Source organism: Acanthopagrus latus, chromosome 15 (assembly GCF_904848185.1).
Source record: "Acanthopagrus latus isolate v.2019 chromosome 15, fAcaLat1.1, whole genome shotgun sequence".
Classification (NCBI taxonomy): Eukaryota; Metazoa; Chordata; class Actinopteri; order Spariformes; family Sparidae; genus Acanthopagrus; species Acanthopagrus latus.
The window spans coordinates 18,088,483-18,106,813 of record NC_051053.1 but is presented as its reverse complement, the minus strand read 5'-3'; the positions used below and the strand labels follow the sequence as shown (position 1 = coordinate 18,106,813).

Below are 18,331 nucleotides of genomic sequence, written 5' to 3'. Positions count from 1 at the left end.
AGAGTTTATATAATTCCAATGTTTCCCTCACAGACTACGCTTGAGCAGTGCATATAATTATAGAGAATTTATAACCAGTGGGAGGCCTGTTTTTCTCGACTTGAAAGAGTATTTTGTTAATGAGCACTAAAATAAGGACCCACAGATGAGAGAATGTTAAGCTGTTTTTTATCCAAAGCAGCAGCACTAAATGTGGAGCAATTACAGTGATGTTGCATTGTGGTTAAGTCGGTGACACAGAACCACAAACAGTTTACAGAGTTGTTAAAAAGGACTATTATTGACTTCACTGACCAATTTTCACAAAAGTTCACAAAACAAAACTTATATTTTTGCATTATAAAGAGTCTTTGCGCGTCGTCCCTCTGCTCATATTAACTGGACCACGTCTTGGTGATATTGAGGTGACTCAGGTGATCTGTGATGCGTTTGTGTTCAGGGAAGTTGACAAATTTTGTCTCCTTGATCTTGCGCCAGTTCTCGGCTCGTCTCTCTGCCGCGTGGCCGCGCTCCTGCTCAGCGGTCATGTACGGCCGGCTGATCCAGTATTCATTCTCAGCCTCGCGCTCCAGGTGAGTCAGAGTGTTGCGTTTCATCTGCCAGGTAATCTGTCGTGGACGTCGATGCTTTCCGATCCACTGCTTACCCGGGATGCCTTTCCGCAAAAGGGACAGGGTGAGGAACATCTTGGCCCGTTATTTCTGAAAAGGAAAAACAGTTAAAAAGACCAATGAGCAAAAATTACAGAAATAGATCGTCAACAAGGCCACTGTGGACTTGTTATATCGCCATAACATCACACAAAAAAAGTACAGAATATTTTACAGCAGATGTTTTAATCGGAAGAAGAAAGGATGTTATCCCCAATAAGAGTGCCAATTTGATACAGTGGCCAAACCATGCACATGTAAAGTGGTGGAAAAAAGGCTTTATCAACAAATTTCACCGGGACGGCAGTGGGACATGCGCAAAAGTGATGTTAAGTCATGTATTTTTCTGACATTTTCGGCTCTTGTTCGGTCGTCACCGTGTCCTGAAGATGGATATCTGTCATTGTCTATGTTAAATTCTATGAGTTTGTATCAAAAACGAACTCTCTACAGTAAATCAGGTCACCTAAGAAGCAGTTATCTTTACGTAAAGACCTTGGGCATGTGGGGAGAGAACGCAGCGGGAAAATAATCAGGTTACATTGTTTACATGGGACAACTTTATTCTGATTGGTTTATGAAAAGGTTCTACTTCTCTGCAACCGACTGAAATTTATTTGGTTTGGGCCTGCAAATTCTGATTGAGGTGTTCATATGGAGCATATTTATTCTTTTCAGCGGATTCCAATTGAAATATTAGGCTCCATGCAAATGCAACTATTGTGAAAGAAGTAGCCGTAAAATGGTGGATACATTAATTTGAGCACCAGAATCCCTGTGAAATGGCAATCAGCATTTAATCCTTTCAGTACAATAACATTTGCCACATGGCTAGATCACATGATTCCTCTTCAAGTAAGCTGAGGGCAAAGATGGAAATTGGCCAGCTACTATCAAGATAATTTTCACACACTAATATTGGCTCAATAAATGATTCAGCCATTCTAAATCTTACTGTCAGCAGCTGTGCCTTCCCTACTGTAACAAATTAAAAAGGTCTTGACTGTAGGCTCAGCAGCTGCTGATTAGGTTGAATTTGAGCAGAGCTGCTTTAAAAGTATCCAAAGTCTAAGTAAAGGTGAGATAAGAGGTGCAGTGAGACAGGAAATTATTTTCGCCAGTTTGTTAGCATTAGCCATTTAACAGTCTTTGACCTGCAGCCAATCAGCACCTCTCCTCCTGATATGCTTGTGTCATTCAGGTGTGCAGTTAAAGAAATAAGGCTCTAGCCACCATTTTTTGGATGAGAGGTGAAAAGCAAGTGTCACAGTTCGAGGTGAAAGTACTTCTAGGCCATTATCAGATGGCAGCAGTAGATAAATGACAGGAAATGATGGAGAAAGAGAAGCAACAGACGTCTACGACTTGATCTGCATTGCTCATGGTCAGCATTTTAACATCTGTGTCAAAGAGCCTGCACACAGTTTTAAGAGATCTAATCAGCCCAGCTAAGTGAAAACACCTGTGTGGGTGGCTTTTCAGTAGGGAGGGGAATTAAGAAACCTTCGTTTAATTACAAAACCCTGAAAATGAAACAAAAGCCAATGAAACACACAACTAAAGAGAAATAAAAATGTCAGCTTGATTTTTCAATCATCATTCTAAAAAACAACTTTACCAAAGCCCTTCACCTCTGGATAAAGTTTTCATATGCCTCTGACAGTCACCCTTGTTTCTGGATTACAGCGCATTTACTGTTTACTAACACCCGAGAGGACTTTGAACCATTTAATAATCTGCAGATCAACAAGGAACAGGCTCCTTCAGCCATGGGAGTTGTGTGTCCAGCAGGTCGGGTGACATGCAGTAGATTAAATAAAACTTACTGAAAAGAAAGACAAATACAAATCTCTACTTTATGAGGATATGAATTGTGTTACCACCTGCACTGAGCAGTGTTGAGCTTTGGCATACTGGTGAGTCATGAATTATGACATCTTTACAGCAGTGCATGACAATGACATCATGTCAACAACTTTATCTCTCCAGGGTTATGAGGGTTATTGAGTCAAAAGTGTTGCTGTGTATAGTACAATAGTTTTTTATTAACAAGGAGTTGCATGACGACATGCATTTGACAGAAATTTTGGGTCACTCACAATGTGACCTGTTCAGCCACTGGAAGCAGCTACCATCAGCAAAGTAAGCTTTATTAAAAAAAAAAAAAAGACCACTTAGTGACCAAAAACAGTTACTGTATTCTAACGTTAGGTTTTTAACTGTCATAGCATGGAAAACACACCTGTAGACAGTGAGATAATCATAAGCTAATAAGTTTTTAACTTAGTGGGTCGATGAGTAAGCTCTAATCACACTCAGCATTTTAGATATTGTATACAGCAGACATTTTGACCTCCCATGGCAGGAGAAGCACGGGTGTAAATGATATTAATAGTAACAATAATGGCACAGGTGCATTAAGGTGTCAATCACAGCCTTAGGTTTATCAATTACACTTGAGCTTTTCCTGCAAATTGGCAAACTTATTTAGCCGAACGAAAATCTTGGGCTTTGCAAAAATAGCGTCCATGTTTCAGTCAGTCTGATCAGAGTAATGACAACAATACATGAGAGGCAAAAACTTGGGCTAACATACCGTTACACATGTTGTTCACTTTCAAGTTACAGATGTTAGAAGTCTGAAATAATGGACATACACTGGAGTATAACGTTAGTGTCGTAATTCTGTGTAACTACAGCTTCCGAAATGATCAATACGGTGAATCAACGTTATTCAGACACATATGAAATCACCTATGTCATTAATTGCCAACATTATCGTCTCCCCGTAGAAAAAAATCTAATTCAGTTTTCGTCCGAAATCACCATATGACCTCGAAACGACTGTGACAGTGGATGTGTTAGCAGACGGCTAACTTGTGTTTGCTAACTCAAGCCGTTGACGTACAATGTGAAGCTAGCTTAGCCGTAGCTGAAGGTTTTCCGACCAAGGGCAGCTTAGAAAGGGCATCGTGTGACATTCAGCACATGCTCGAATGTGTAAACCACGCTTTTTATCCTTACCTCACTTTATAACTATGTCAAACGTTGCTGCCTTTCCGACGACAAGAAAGCCTGGAGTCAGACAGTTAATAATGAAAAACACCACAATAGCAGTGCGAGAAGCCGCGAGACAGTCTGATAGTATTTCCGGGTTAACTACGGTGTCGGGGACGGCTCAACCATGTTCTTGTTTGCGTTTTTCGCACTTAGTTACTTTTCGTTAAATATTAGGGCAGATGTTTTAAAATAACGTATTCCATGCGAAATAACGTTTTGAATTGGGTGCAATACTTATCATACTTTGAGCTACGACTTCCTGTTTACATCGGGTTGTTGTATGATTACTTTTACATAAAATGCCAATGGAAGAGTATCAGTGCCAGAGGTGAGGGGGAGAAATGAGAGGAGGAAGTTTAAATGTCAAGAAAAAGGTTTAAATAAAAGTTCACAAATAAAGTCAACATGTTGAGAATAAAGTTGGCATTTCAAGATTAAAGCGACCCCTTTGAGAATAAATGAAACAGCTCATGTGACAGCCTCAACAAAATGCCTTGTGTAGGTGAGTTGCTTTAGCTGTACTTTAGAATTGGGTTTTGTAACAATTAAATCATTTCTCTTTTAGCTCATAAACACAGAGTAGTTGTCAGTATTAGGACACTGAAGGGCTGATCACAGTACACACAGAATGCTTCATTCCATAGCTGTAGTAATGGCAGAGACTGTAGGCTCAGCAGCTGCTGGCATATCTGTCAGTCACTCCTTTAACTGGATTTGATGGACCAGAAGAGTTGACTTTATTCTTGACATTTCGACTTTATTGTTGAAGTGCATAATGAGTGCACAACCAAGTTAAACAATGTTTTACTTCAAGAAGTTATATGAAATTTCAATCAAAGCATATTCAGTGTTTATTTTTTATTTAAGTTTATGTTTAGATGTTTAAGTTCAGGGTTGGTTCTTCTGGAGGATCTTTCTGCTCCTTGGGAAATGAGAAAAGTATTGGCTTAGATTAAACTGTTATGAATAAAATGTAATAAACCTTCTTCTTTTATAATTGGAATCAAGCTGGGCAACGGCAACAGACTGTAATCAGAAGCCCTTAATGCCCAGGTAAGCTAGATAAGGTTGCACTGGATTACACAAACACCATTATGAATTATTACCCTTCCTTTATGCCTGAAGTTCAGCCTCTGCACTCCTCCCACTCCCGGTCAGTTAAGGTCACTTGCTTCCCTGGCGCAGTTCCTCATTTTTTGTGCAGCCTGGTTTGTGTCCAGCTCTGTCTCTTTCTCTCTCTCTCAGCGCAAAGTCAAAATGTTGTTTTCAGCAGCCACTTGGACTTTGCTGGCTGTCTTTTTCACCCTGTTGTTGCTGTGAGTACTTTCTGCATCTGTTTCTGAAACATTTAAAGCTGTTTTGAAGCTCATTTACTGTCCTGTCCATGTTGATTTTGCTAGTGTAACAAGTAGGTTGTAACTGTCTTTGTTTTTCTATGTTGTTTTGTAATATAGGTACAGTGTTTGGCCATTTAGGTTTTTCAAACAACTGGGAGTGCCTGGACCGAGACCATGGCCTTTTTTTGGCACACTGCTCTACCTCAGAAAGGTAAGGCAAACACATGAACACAGGTGTGGTTACCTGCCAGGCACTCATGGCTTCACCCAAACACTTTATGTGATTAACGTTTTTTGAAAATAATGCCTTGTAGGGAGTGAATGCTTTTGACCGTGACTGCCATGCCAAGTATGGGGATGTATGGGGGTGAGTTGCTCCGTCTACTAAGACCAAATTCTGACTTAAGTACCAATACAAACTATGAGGACTTTCCGCTAATTGCCTATCATGACATATTGGACAGCTTCTATTGATATGTTCTTCTGTATTTGAGCTCATGTGGATGAAGCTTTATAGAATTTGGTTTAATCAGTGTCTGTGATGTCATCTTTTTGTGCAGGTTGTTTGATGGACGATCAAAACTGTTAATGGTGACAGACCCTGAGATTATTAAACAGGTGTTGGTGAAAGAGTGCTACTCTGTGTTTACCAACCGCAGGGTAAGAGCCTCTCCTTGTTTGGAGGTTGATTCATTTATAAAGATATCATTTCTAAAACACACAAGTTGACGCACCGATGCATGTGCAGCATTGCCACTTGACTGTAGCAACAAAATATAGATATCACTACTACAACAAATATAATGGCTGAAAGATACTTCAACCAAGCTAAGAACTGCAGCATCCTGTTTACACAGAGAGTCAGACATGTATGGTCGAGGATCACACCAGGCCGCACACACAACTTTAGAGGCAACTGGGGAAAAAAATCAGTGTTGTTTGGACTCGGCCTGTTCATATACAGATACCGACTTCCATCAAGTTAACCAAAACAAGAAAGACTGTTTGTATATTTATTTAACTTATTTCACAGAGAGCCAAGCCTTTCTCTTTTTTTCACACTCACACAGTTGACACTGGGAAGCTGCTCAGTACAGCCACAGTCTGTTTGGCCGGCCACTGAGCAGTTAAAGGAATATTTCTTATAAATAAATTAAAAAAGCTCTCTCGTGGCTTCACATGTAAATATTAAGCTACTGTACAAACCAGCAGCTGGCTGATTTACGGTGGCTTAGCACAAATGCTGGGAAACAGGAAAACAATATACCATCCGTTTACTCATCAAACCTTTTCTCCCCCATCTGTCTTTCAGGAGAGTGTCATGATAGGAGAATTGCATGATGCAGTTATTTCAGTTAAAGATGAAAAGTGGAAAAGAATTCGGAGCACCTTATCACCATGCTTTACCAGTGGAAGACTGAAGCAGGTTGGTATCTGAGCTCACCGATCACTTCTGTCCTGCAGTCTGCTTAATATAACCTCATACAGCTATACAAATGCATTTATATTATGTTTGAAGTGTGTCTAATGTACAGAACATCCTTAACATTACACAACTTTTCTGTCTTGAAGGTTTTTCCCATCATTGCTCGCTACGCGGACCAACTTGTAAAAACGCTTGAAAAGACAGATCTGAGTCAACCCATCGATGTCAAACAGTACGTTATCAATCTTTAAAATACCACCATATCATCACAGACAGTACATCATTACACTTAATCCATATACGTTCCTAAAGGAAAACCACCTCCATCCTTCTGTTGTAGATTTGTGGGACCTTACAGTTTGGATGTTGTGACCAGTGCGTCTTTCAGTGTTCAGGCAGACTCCATAAACAATCCTGACGACCCAATTATTGTACACATTAAGAAAATTCTCAACTTCAACTTTCTGTTTGTTTTTCTCCTGTGTATGTATTCCTTTTACCTGTTACATATTTTATCTAGAGATGCATCAAATGTTTTGTTTTCTGCTGAAACCTATTGCCTATAATTACCTGCTTCAGTGGCTGATACCAATAACTTCACAAATGATTATCTAAATATTTATTTATATTGAATTTATAATTCATTTTATTGGTGTGATCTATATCATGCATCCCTGATTTGATCATATGAGCTCCATGCGATTATTAGTACGGTAACTAGTAACAGCCTTGTGGTCTCCTTTCAGTTATGTTTCCGTTTGGTGTCCGTCTGATGGAGCTCCTGAAAATTGACATATTTCCCACAGCCAGTATTAACTATTTCTACAACATCATCAAGAGATTCAAAGACCAGCATCATGCAGATGAATCTGTAAGCATTTCATCTGCACAAGTGGGAAAAAACAAGTTTTCAATTAGGGTCGATTTGTTGCATTAATTTCACGCATTTTGTCTCGATTGTCGCCGTCTAGATGCATGGAGACTTCCTGCAGGTGATGCTTCAAAATGAGATACCGGAATCAGAGATAAAGAGTGAACAAGATCAGCCAAGTAAAGGTACGTTTTCACCACAGCAGTAACTGACGACAGAGCACCTTGCAATGCCATGAGACCACCCGTGATGCTCGCAGTACTGCTATGAATAGTATCAGTCATTACTGTATTTTCATACAAGTACTCTGTAGGAGGTACTACATTATTTTATGAATACTCTGTAATTATTACTATGTTATTATGAGTATTCAGCCGTCATTACTACTTTATGAGTACTTGGTAGATATTACTACATAATAATACAACTACTTGGAAGTCATTGCTTCATTTCTTCTTCTTCTTCTTCTTCTTCTTCTTCTTCTTCTTCTTCTTCTTCTTATTATTATTATTATTATTATTATTATTATTATTATTATTATTATTATGTTTTAGGTTGTTTTTTATTTTTGTTTTCTCTAAGGTTTGACTGAGCACGAGATTCTTTCCCAGGCTCTTATATTCATCTTTGGTGGCTTTGATACCACCAGTACCACTCTCGCTCTCGCCCTTTACAACCTGGCCATCAACCCTGAGGTGTTGCAGACCTTGCATAAAGAAATCGACGCCAACTTTCCGAGAGATGTACAGTAATTTTGCATTTCACACGGTGCCCTTTGTAACTTTTCAATAACCAACATCCTATAATGTTCTAGTCCTTATATGTTTATTTTTGCACTGCTTCGGCCTCCAGGCTCCCATCACATACGAGGCTCTGATGGGTCTAGAGTACCTGGACCAGGTTCTTAATGAGTCTCAGCGTGTGTTGCCCACTGCCCCTCGGCTTGAGAGGCTGTGCAAAAAAACTATTCAGATCAACGGCCTCACCATCCCTGAAGGAACCGCGGTTGGGATTCCTGTGCACTTGTTGCACAAGGACCCGCGCTACTGGAGCTCACCTGAGCTTTTCAAACCAGAGAGGTAAACTTTCAGTCTTTACGTAAATGAATCCCTGAGTATGAACCTCTTCTTCAGCCACAATAAGATATAACAACCAGGGAATGAGACTCAACAATCAATCTTCCATCTTTATTGATATTCTGTTGAACAATCTCTCCGTAAATTTCGAATTGGTTATGTTAATATTCAACTTTGATACACAGAGAAATGCTTTCACTTCTTGGTGGCTAAAACAATGTATTCACTCATTCAAACAAAATCTCTCTTGCAATAACTTTCTTAAAAATGCTACACTGAATAATATTGGGCATGATGGCGTTTACTCAAACTTGTTTCCTGATTGGTGACTTCATGATCTGAAGGGTATCTGTGTTCCTGTGTGTACGTGCAGGTTCAGTAAAGACAGCAGCGAGGATGTGAACCCATACGCCTACATGCCGTTTGGGCTCGGCCCTCGTAACTGCATCGGGATGCGTTACGCCATCCTCACCATGAAGATGGTCCTCGTCCGTCTCCTGCAGAGTTACACTGTGGAAACATGCAAAGACACCATGGTAAGAGTAACAACAACACACACATTCATGTGCATTCAGACTGTCACTTCTCTGCTGTTATGTCTCTGATTTTACGTTTATTCTGTCTTTAGATTCCGCTGGAGTTCAACTGGAGGTTTCAGCCAGTAAAGCCTGTAAAACTCAACTTTGTTCCCAGACTGCAACAGTAGTCCAAGAGAGGCATCCAGGAATCTACCTTGATTCAGAATTCATGTTGAACTAATTATTGTGCAGTTGTTTCAGACATTTAAAGCAAGTGTTCATCCTACTGAAACTGTTGTTAACTCACTGCACCTTAAACACCTGATTTTTCTTGCAATGTCGATGAATCACATGTGTTTTATCCACACCAGTGCTTTTCTATAAATGATCTTGAATGTGTGATTTTATCGAATCCTAGTTTGTGAAATGTAAGAAATCTTTTCTTTGTATTGTAGTACGTTCTGCTGTTAATGAATGATTCACCTCCAGTGTCTTTTGTTAAAAGAAATGTATTACAGATTTGTGACAACAAAAAGGGACAATCACTGCGGGAAAATGCACAATACCTGGATCATTCCTACAGGACTTCTTCACAACTAAAACATGTTAGAGAATGCACAATAAATTGATTTGAACACCCACAGTTTTTATTTCATCTCATTTTGCATTGCCTTTCTCCTTTTTTTAAACTTTCTCATCACAGTCAGTGAGCACACATTTCTTACAAAAGTCTGCAATATTGAAAAATTAAAACTCTCACAAATGTAATATTGAGCCATTTATTGATAGAAGCAACAAATGTTACTAAAGACATATAAAGTTGTCTAGAGCAGGAGTTCCCTGGGCTAATTTCAGTTTTTAATCCCATAATAATGTTTTTTTTCATCCCAAAATAAAAACTTTTCTCTTATAATTTTGACTTTTCACCCATAATTAGTTGTTTTTATAACATGATCTTGTCTTTTTATCTCATACTGACCTTTAATCCCCAAATAATGACTTTTGTCTCATAATTTTGACTTTTCATCCCATAAGATTATTATTACTCATATTATTTAAAAAATGTATTAATGATTAGGGATTTTACGTAATTGAGGAGCACTTTTAGCATGAAATAATAGCACAAATAAAATAGGATCAATTTTGTTATATATATTTATATTTTTTTTAATTCATTAATACATTTTTCTGTGATGGAAACATCTGTTGGGCCACACTGAGCCTTCTCGCGGGCCAACTTTAGCCCGCGGACCACACCTCTAGCTAGCCACCAACAACACCGGAAAAGAAAAGGGACGCCGTTGCCCCGCTGGCTGAGGGAGGACGATGAAACAAACACCTTTAGATTCAGGCAACGTCATGTTCAGGAACTTTATTTGTACAGATGCGTCAGTGAAGCGACAGCCGGTCTCTAAGCTCCGCCCACCACCCAGCAGCTCGCTGTTTATAAGGTCAGCCTGTTTCCTCATTTCTCAGGGAGGCTTGTTCGTGTTCTCTCCCTGTCTGTCTGTCTGTCTGTCTGTCTCTGAGGACAGTCAAAATGTTTGTCTTTTCATTGTTTTCGGCATCCACCTGGACTCTGTTGGCTCTCTTTTTCGCCCTGCTATTACTGTGAGTAGTTTCTGTGTCTACAACTCATTATCGATATTCCAGATTCATGTCAAGTCGTTCCTGTTGCTGTAATCTCTCTCTCTCTCTCTCTCTCTCTCTCTCTCTCTCTCTCTCTCTCTCTCTATATATATATATATATATATATATATATATATATATATATATATATGTATATATATATATATATATATATATATATATATATATATATATATATATATATATATATATATATATATATATATATATATATATATATATATAAAAACAGGTATGGCATTTGGCCATATAGGTTTTTTACAAAACTGGGAATACCTGGACCAACACCTCTGCCTTTCGCTGGAACATTTCTTTACTTCAAGAATGTAAGGCACATACACACACACACAACCCTTTGAGACTGGTATGTGGAGTTAATTGATTTAATCATTAAAAATTACAGGTGTATGGAAGCCCATTTTTGTCGTATTTTAAAGACCAAGTAAGGTGAAAACCAAGCCTGATGAAATAATGTAAAAGGCTTCAAGGTGAAAATGTAATTAAAAGAGAAAAAACCTCTTCATTGACTGATTTTCAAGTCTAAACAAACAAGCTCGCTCAGATTTCATGACTGAATAAACAAACTGACACACTTTCATAGTGTTTGTTTCTTTGTTTATATGTGGCGGACCCTGCCACATTTCTAACTTCAAACTGTGTTCTGGGACCTTCATTTCCCCTGAGAACAGCTTGTCTAGTCAGTTATGCTTTTTTTTGTTGTTGTTGGGTTTTTTTTAATTTATTTTTTTATTCTTATCTCACTCATACTGTCAATATTAAGAACTACATAGTACCCATTTGAAATTATGATATACAAAATAGAGGTAAAACAAACAGTTACGATTTATCAAATTTTGATCTCATAATTTAGACGTTTCATCTCATAATGATGAGATTAAATGAATGATAAGGTATTTTTATTCCATAGTGTCTGCTATTTATTCATGACAATTACTTTTTTTATTTTACATCAAGGGTAAATGGCTTTTATTTTATTTTTGTTTTTTTTTCTTATACTGGAACATAATTCAGTAGCAGTGACCTGCCTTGGTTTATCTATACACTTTATGAGTGGACCTGTTGGAAGCTCTGGTGACCTTAAATTGTAACACTTGTTATTATTGAATTCCTTTTAGGGAATGATTTCTTTTGACCGGGAGTGCCAACTCAAGTACGGAGATGTCTGGGGGTGAGTTTCATCTTTCAAGTCCAACTCCCACAGGTGGCATAAATGATGGAAGAAGTACTCAGGTCCCTCACTTTATATAGTTAACGGATTAGTATTAATCAGTAATAGTAAGTAAAAGTACTTCCAGTATTTATTTTTCACCACTGCATAAAATACTTTAGCTTAAAGTATTTCAAAATAATGCTTATCAGTGCATTTGTTATGTCACATTGTCTTGAAATGTTATCTTGACCAGTAGGATATAAAGAGAAAGACCTTTGCTAACCTCTGGATTTTGACCCGTTTTATGCAAGTTTTAAGTATGTCAGTGTTTATTGTGAAAGGATTTATTTGCCACAGAAAGATAAAAGATATTTATTTTTTTGTACTGATTGGCTAAGATTAAATAAAAGTACCAGCAGAAGAACAGCTGGTTAACAATACATTATTTTACTGTTAAAAAAAAAAAAATAAACCAGCAACTGTATCTGTCATATAAATGTAGCCTGAAGTATTTCAAAAGAAAGTTTATCAGTGCATCTGTTATGTAACATGTCTTAAAATATAATCTTGACCAGTAGGATATAAAGATAAGGACTTTTGCCAACTTTTGAATTCTTGACTGTTTCATGAAACACAAGACACAGAGCCGGTTGAGAAGAGAAGGTTAGCTTTATTAATACAGTCTATAAATGGCTGAGGATATAACCTTCAAAAAAAAAAAAAAAAAAAAAAAGGAAATAACTAAACCAACTACCCAAACAATGACAAACACACCATTCTGGGTCAATGTCAGCTATTGCCTACGTGAAATATCCTGATATGTCATTGGAATGTAATAATGAAAACAACTGTAATCATAATAATCATAATCATAAGTGTTTATTGTGAAGGGATTTCTTATCCTCAGAAAGATAAACATTTATTTTCTGGCAGAAACCGGCTAAAATTTCCATCAACAAATATTCCTCCGAAGGAGGAAAACCTACACTACTCTAAATATCTGAAATATGAAACATACAAAAGAAAAGTCACTCCGCAGAGGATGGCACAAGGCTATGAAAAATACTCTATTCTATCAAATAACAAAATTACAACCAAAAGCGCTCCAGAGGGAGGAAAAGAAACAAATACAAAATGGTCTAAACTGAAACACAAATTCTAACCAGAAAATTTACAAAATCAAAATCACTTTCTCAAGAGGTCAAAAAACAGAAAAATAAAACAAGACAATACTTAACAAGACGTGAATGTTCAAGGGCTGTGAGACAAGGCTTGGGTACACGACGAGACGACGAAATACTTAGGCGACGCAGACAGGGGAAGACAAAGACTTTATACACATGAGGGAGGGAGACACAGGTGCAAACAATCAGGGATTAGGGATGACGTCAGACCAGGAACACAGGAGGAAGGGCACGTGATCTGAAACGAGAGGAGAGTTACTTTCAAAATGAATCATGAATTCACAAGACAGATCCCAAAGACGAGACAACCTCACCGTGATGTGACTATTTTTAGCTCATATGGATGCTTCATAAAATATTGGTTTTGTATCTCGTGTTTATATTGTGATGATTTTTTGTATTTTTGTGCAGGTTGTTTGATGGACGAACCCCAAATTTAGTGGTGGCGGACCCCGAGATGGTCAAAACGGTGATGGTGAAGGAGTGCTACTCTGCGTTTACCAACCGCAGGGTAAGAGACTTTCCTCTCTGCATGTTTACTGACAAAGTTGCATTTGGATTGAGTGTTTTGCTTGCTTTTTTCGTCAAATTGCACAACACTGGGAATTATGTAAGAATAACAAACTGTCAGTTAAGTTAACATTTGCAACAACTTCCTGTTGTTTACACTCAGACCCTTTCTCCTCTGTCTTGACTTCACCTGGGTGGATTGGTGTCTTGTGTGGATCCATAAATATTCAGTATAGGGCTGCACAATTAATGAAAATATTATCAAAAATATGGACATTGATGAAAGTAAAATGTGTGACAAAAAGCGTTATAATCAAGTAACGTAGATATATGTTGCTTTCCAGATGTAAGAAAATGTGTTGGTTTAGTTCAGACCCGAACAAATGTCACATCATCGGGATTTTAATAGACTTTTCAGTGAAAATGTAAATTATGATGCAAAAACATCATGATTCAGCGATAATTCAAATCAATAAAAATAAATATGATAAATAATAATGAACAAATCAAATTGTTCTACCCAAAGACAGGTCACTTTATGTCCTCTACAGTGCAACTCTTCTGTACATGAATCCAAACACTTTTCTCTTCACTCTACACGTGTGCACAGGATAACATGATTTCAGGACCTATGGACGATGCAATCACTGTGGTTAAAGATGAAAGATGGAAAAGAATTCGGAGCACTTTATCACCATGCTTCACCAGTGGAAGGCTGAAACAGGTCAGCGTTTGAGCTCACCACTTCTGCAATCTGCTTCCTGTGATTTTGTGAAACAATACCCATACATTTATCTATGTATATATCTACAGATCCTATAAGAAGTATTCACCCCCTTTGATATTTTCCTGTTTTATTACTTTTATATATGGAATGGTCAATATTATTGGCTTTCTTAACAAGAAGTTTACAATATTAGCTCTTCAATGTCAAGTGAAAACAGATTTGTAATGTAATGTCAATTAATCAGAAATAAATAATGTAAAAGAAGTGATTGCATAAACATTCCCCCCCTTTAAAGTGACCTAATTCTACAGAGGTCCAACCAATTGGTTCTAGCAGTCTCACAGTTAGTGTGATGGAAGCGAAAAAAAAGGTGAAAATAGCCAGGGCGTGAACACTTTTTAGAGGCGCTGTTGATATATATATAATGACTATGTTATGTCCATTTCTCTCACAGTAAATTACTAACACTACACAACTTTTTTTGTAGGTGTTTCCCGTCATTGCTCGCTATGCAGACCGACTTATTGAAAAACTTGGACAGACAAATTTGAGTGAACCCGTCGATGTCAAACAGTATGTTGTCAGTCTGTAACACGCCAGCAAAACATTCCATACAACATTACATTTAAACCACCTTTTTTCTTTTCCGCCGTAGATTTGTGGGACCTTACAGTTTGGATGTTGTGACCAGTGCCTCTTTCAGTATTCAGGCAGACTCCATAAACAATCCTGACGACCCGATTGTTGTACATATGAAGAAGGTTCTTAACTTCAGTCTTGGGTTCATAATTTTCATACGTATGTACTATTTTCATGAATATTACTTCATCATATCAGCTCCTTGTGATCCCTAGTATGCAGATTTAGGGTTAAAAACTCTTTGGTATCCTTTCAGTGATTTTTCCCTTTGGTGACCGTCTGATGAAACTCCTGAAAATTGACTTCATGCCCAGAGACAGTATTGATTTTTTCTACAACATCATCAAGAAATTTAAAGACCAGCACCATGCAGATGAATCTGTAAGCATTCCATCCGTGAAAACAAGTTGCAGAGAATTAAAGGAATAGCTTTTTTGGTTTCTTGCCCAGTGTCAGATGAAAAGATTGACACCACTCCTATGTCTGAATATGTTAGATAACATAGTTAGATGTTTGATAAGATAATAAGTTAGAGATAGCAGTTGGTCAGCTTAGCTTAGCTTTGCTTAAAAGCTGGAAACTCATGGAAACTGCCTGCCTGGCACATCCTGAATGTTTGATTGTCGCAATCTAGATTCGTGGAGACTTCCTGCAGGTGATGCTTCAGAATGAGATACCGGAATCGGAGATAAAGAGTGAACAAGATCAGCCAAGTAAAGGTACGTTTTCACTGCAGCAGTTGTGATCAGTATATGAAACTGGTCTAGTGATCATTGGATCTGAATTGATTAGTTGGTAGCAGAAGCAGAAGTCAACAGACAAACAATTATCGGCAACTGTTCCAATAATTGACTAAATCATTAAAGTCACTTGTATGCCAAAATGTCTGAGGTTGTGATTTCTTTTGTTTGTTTTTTTTTTGTAGGTTTGACTGAGCACGAGATTCTTTCCCAGGCCTTCATTTTCATCTTTGGCGGCTTTGATACCACCAGTACCACTCTCACTTTCGCCCTTTACAATCTGGCCATCAACCCTGAGGCGCTGCAGACCTTGCATGAAGAAATCGATGCCAAACTCCCAAGAGATGTACAGTAATTTTGAAGTTTGTCAGTAGTTTCAGTAGCCTACATTATATATTTTTCTAATCCATATCTGTTTATTTTTTGCACTGCTTCGGCCTCCAGGCTCCCATCACATACGAGGCTCTGATGGGTCTAGAGTACCTGGACCAGGTTCTTAATGAGTCTCAGCGTGTGTTGCCCACTGCCCCTCGGCTTGAGAGGAAGTGCAAAAAAACTATCCAGATCCACGGCCTCACCATCCCTGAAGGAACCATGATTAATATTCCTGTGCATTTGTTGCACAAGGACCCGCGCTACTGGAGCTCACCCGAGCTTTTCAAACCAGAGAGGTAAGCATGATAAATATTTGGTATCATCATATCACACTTCTTCTTCTGGAGCCACACTGTTTAAGCTTTTAATGGACCCTTCTCGTCCAAGTTCAGATGCTCTTGACCTTGTTAAAAAACAAGTTTGCCCCAAATAAGAAAACTGTCAGGTGTCTGCATTTTGGGGCAGGTTCTGAGCACAAGCATTTTAGTCATGTGCCAGGGGGCCTCCCTGCAACTAGGGGGCCCCAACACAGGGGGAAAGTACATCAACTGCCCCAGCTTACGTTTAAAATATATTCAAAAAATAAATTTAATTGACCATCACAGGATTATTTAATTTAGACATACTGTACATGTCTGCACTGGAGATTCAATAGTTATGGCAATTGCATGAAAAACTAATTTTCAAATGATGGTGACTTCATATTCTGAAGAGTTTCTGTGTTCCTGTCTGTACGTGCAGGTTCAGCAAAGTCAGTGGCGAGGATGTGAACCCGTACGCCTACATGCCGTTTGGGCTCGGCCCTCGTAACTGCATCGGGATGCGTTACGCCATCCTCACCATGAAGATGGTCCTCGTCCGTCTCCTGCAGAATTACACTGTGGAAACATGCAAAGACACCATGGTAAGAGTAACAACAACACACACACGTTCATGTGCATTCAGACTGTTGCTGCTGTGCTGCCCTATCACTGATTTAATATTCATTTCTTCCTTTAGATTCCGCTGAAGTTAGACTGGAAGTCTCAGCCACTCAAGCCCATAAAACTCAACTTTGTTCCCAGAAAACAACAGTAGTCCAAGAGAGGCATCGACAAATATACCCTGAGTCTGTATCAATCTTATCAAGCACAATATTTGACAGTTGTTATAACACGTGCTATCTCCACACTGGATAACATTTAAAGTTTGTACTGCAACTGTTTACTTCGAAATTATCTTACCTTATCTGTTTACTCTGGCAATGTTGATAAAATTGAGTTTGTTTTATTCACTTCTCAGCAGTTTTATTAATCAAATGTGTCATCCTTACTTTGATGTTTGCAAAGCATGAATCCATATAACGCTTCTTATATTTCAGTGGCACAGCACAAATCTTTACTTGATTGTTTAAAGTTTCTCTTTTTTTATGCTGTTTTTATTTTAAGTTTCTTGCACCATGACAGTGTGAAAGAAAAGGCCAGAACATGAAAGATTTTGATGTCAAAACCTTGTTATTTGACTGTATGAGCGTCATATTCAACCAAAATTACAACCAGGTCAGAAGCTGCTGCTCAGTGACATACAAATACAAAGGTGGTACCATTTTGTCACGCTGCTCTCGGTAAGAAAATGTTCTGTATTCTGGAGGATATTAACTTGGACATGAACATTACTTATTGAGATAAAGAAAATTGCCTTTTTTTAAAATAATAAAATAAAATGATGCTGCTTAGTGTACAAATGAAGCGTTATCTAAATAAACATGTGATCAGTAATGACCATTGCAGCCAGGTTCAAAATTCTTCCTCATGAGGCCGTGCAGCCGCTTCCAGAAGCACGTTGACATACTGGTCAACTGTTGTTCCTGGTTTTTTATTTTCACAACCTCATTTTGACATCTTGACCTTTACCACACTTCAGCTTGTAAATCACTTTTGTCTGATTAAGCTCTTTATTTGATTTTGTAACTTCCTCTTTGATAACTTCCATTATAACTTCATTGTAATCATGACAATTATTAAACATCTGATTATTAATAAAATATGCTAACAGCAGAGCTCTCACATATTTCTTAACCACTTCTTACGAGCAAGGTATGGTGTCCTTTCACTTGCTGATGGTATGAGGCCAGTGTGTAGAGACCTCAGCTATTTTAACAACATATTAGATTCTTTTACTGTGGGAATCTTTGGATGTCTCTATTAATCACTCCATAAATCTGAAAATCCTGTCAGACATTTAAAAGATAGATTTTTTCACCATTTTTATAAATGAAATGTTAAAAATTGAGACTTTGAGTGATACATGAACATATCCCTCTGTAAAACCCCTTGAAACTTAATAAATCTTTTTTTTGTGTATTACCGGTTTTCTGGTTATTTTATGTTCGTAAATATGCAAACCAGGCCATCTTAT

The 18,331-nt window shown here is 38.0% G+C and overlaps 3 protein-coding genes across 8 annotated transcripts; 2 read left to right on the top strand and 1 right to left on the bottom strand.

Moving 5' to 3' along the window:
* Nucleotides 1-146: 146 nt before the first annotated feature.
* On the bottom strand, nucleotides 147-3,833 carry mrpl57 (mitochondrial ribosomal protein L57). Of its 2 annotated transcripts, none has more exons than XM_037124602.1 (2): nucleotides 3,675-3,833; nucleotides 147-701 (listed from the first exon to the last, which is right to left on the bottom strand). In XM_037124602.1, exon 2 carries the CDS (start codon nucleotides 684-686, stop codon nucleotides 375-377), a length of 312 nt encoding a protein of 103 aa, XP_036980497.1. In that variant the 5' UTR covers nucleotides 687-701; nucleotides 3,675-3,833; the 3' UTR covers nucleotides 147-374. The 2 variants fall into 2 exon arrangements, with proteins under 2 accessions (XP_036980497.1, XP_036980498.1); XM_037124603.1 differs by lacking the exon at nucleotides 3,675-3,833 and adding an exon at nucleotides 1,606-1,742.
* Nucleotides 2,017-9,579, top strand: LOC119033962 (cytochrome P450 3A40-like). 4 transcript variants are annotated; one of them, XM_037124598.1, is made up of 15 exons: nucleotides 2,360-2,566; nucleotides 4,719-4,763; nucleotides 4,956-5,026; nucleotides 5,165-5,258; nucleotides 5,362-5,414; nucleotides 5,608-5,707; nucleotides 6,360-6,473; nucleotides 6,620-6,705; nucleotides 6,814-6,956; nucleotides 7,220-7,344; nucleotides 7,445-7,529; nucleotides 7,927-8,087; nucleotides 8,197-8,423; nucleotides 8,794-8,956; nucleotides 9,049-9,579. In XM_037124598.1, exons 3-15 carry the CDS (start codon nucleotides 4,968-4,970, stop codon nucleotides 9,124-9,126), a joined length of 1,488 nt encoding a protein of 495 aa, XP_036980493.1. In that variant the 5' UTR covers nucleotides 2,360-2,566; nucleotides 4,719-4,763; nucleotides 4,956-4,967; the 3' UTR covers nucleotides 9,127-9,579. The 4 variants fall into 4 exon arrangements, with proteins under 4 accessions (XP_036980492.1, XP_036980493.1, XP_036980495.1 ...); XM_037124597.1 differs by lacking the exons at nucleotides 2,360-2,566; nucleotides 4,719-4,763 and adding an exon at nucleotides 2,017-2,034; XM_037124600.1 differs by lacking the exon at nucleotides 4,719-4,763.
* An 814-nt stretch (nucleotides 9,580-10,393) lies between these two features.
* Nucleotides 10,394-18,276, top strand: LOC119033330 (cytochrome P450 3A27-like). 2 transcript variants are annotated; one of them, XM_037123268.1, is made up of 13 exons: nucleotides 10,394-10,549; nucleotides 10,821-10,914; nucleotides 11,725-11,777; nucleotides 13,355-13,454; nucleotides 14,064-14,177; nucleotides 14,668-14,753; nucleotides 14,836-14,978; nucleotides 15,076-15,200; nucleotides 15,454-15,538; nucleotides 15,745-15,905; nucleotides 16,004-16,230; nucleotides 16,676-16,838; nucleotides 16,934-18,276. In XM_037123268.1, exons 1-13 carry the CDS (start codon nucleotides 10,479-10,481, stop codon nucleotides 17,009-17,011), a joined length of 1,500 nt encoding a protein of 499 aa, XP_036979163.1. In that variant the 5' UTR covers nucleotides 10,394-10,478; the 3' UTR covers nucleotides 17,012-18,276. The 2 variants fall into 2 exon arrangements, with proteins under 2 accessions (XP_036979163.1, XP_036979164.1); XM_037123269.1 differs by lacking the exons at nucleotides 10,394-10,549; nucleotides 10,821-10,914; nucleotides 11,725-11,777 and adding an exon at nucleotides 13,202-13,263.
* Nucleotides 18,277-18,331: the final 55 nt, after the last annotated feature.

Excerpts from the sequence above, each read along its gene's own strand:
- LOC119033962 (XM_037124597.1), top strand. Across the intron at positions 6,706-6,813 it reads CAACCCATCGATGTCAAACA|ATTTGTGGGACCTTACAGTT; the intron begins GTACGTTATCAA and ends CTTCTGTTGTAG. Across the intron at positions 8,957-9,048 it reads AAACATGCAAAGACACCATG|ATTCCGCTGGAGTTCAACTG; the intron begins GTAAGAGTAACA and ends TTCTGTCTTTAG.
- mrpl57 (XM_037124602.1), bottom strand. The coding sequence starts at position 686 with ATGTTCCTCACCCTGTCCCTTTTGCGGAAAGGCATCCCGGGTAAGCAG.
- LOC119033330 (XM_037123268.1), top strand. The coding sequence starts at position 10,479 with ATGTTTGTCTTTTCATTGTTTTCGGCATCCACCTGGACTCTGTTGGCT. Across the intron at positions 13,455-14,063 it reads CTGCGTTTACCAACCGCAGG|GATAACATGATTTCAGGACC; the intron begins GTAAGAGACTTT and ends ACGTGTGCACAG. Across the intron at positions 14,178-14,667 it reads CCAGTGGAAGGCTGAAACAG|GTGTTTCCCGTCATTGCTCG; the intron begins GTCAGCGTTTGA and ends CTTTTTTTGTAG.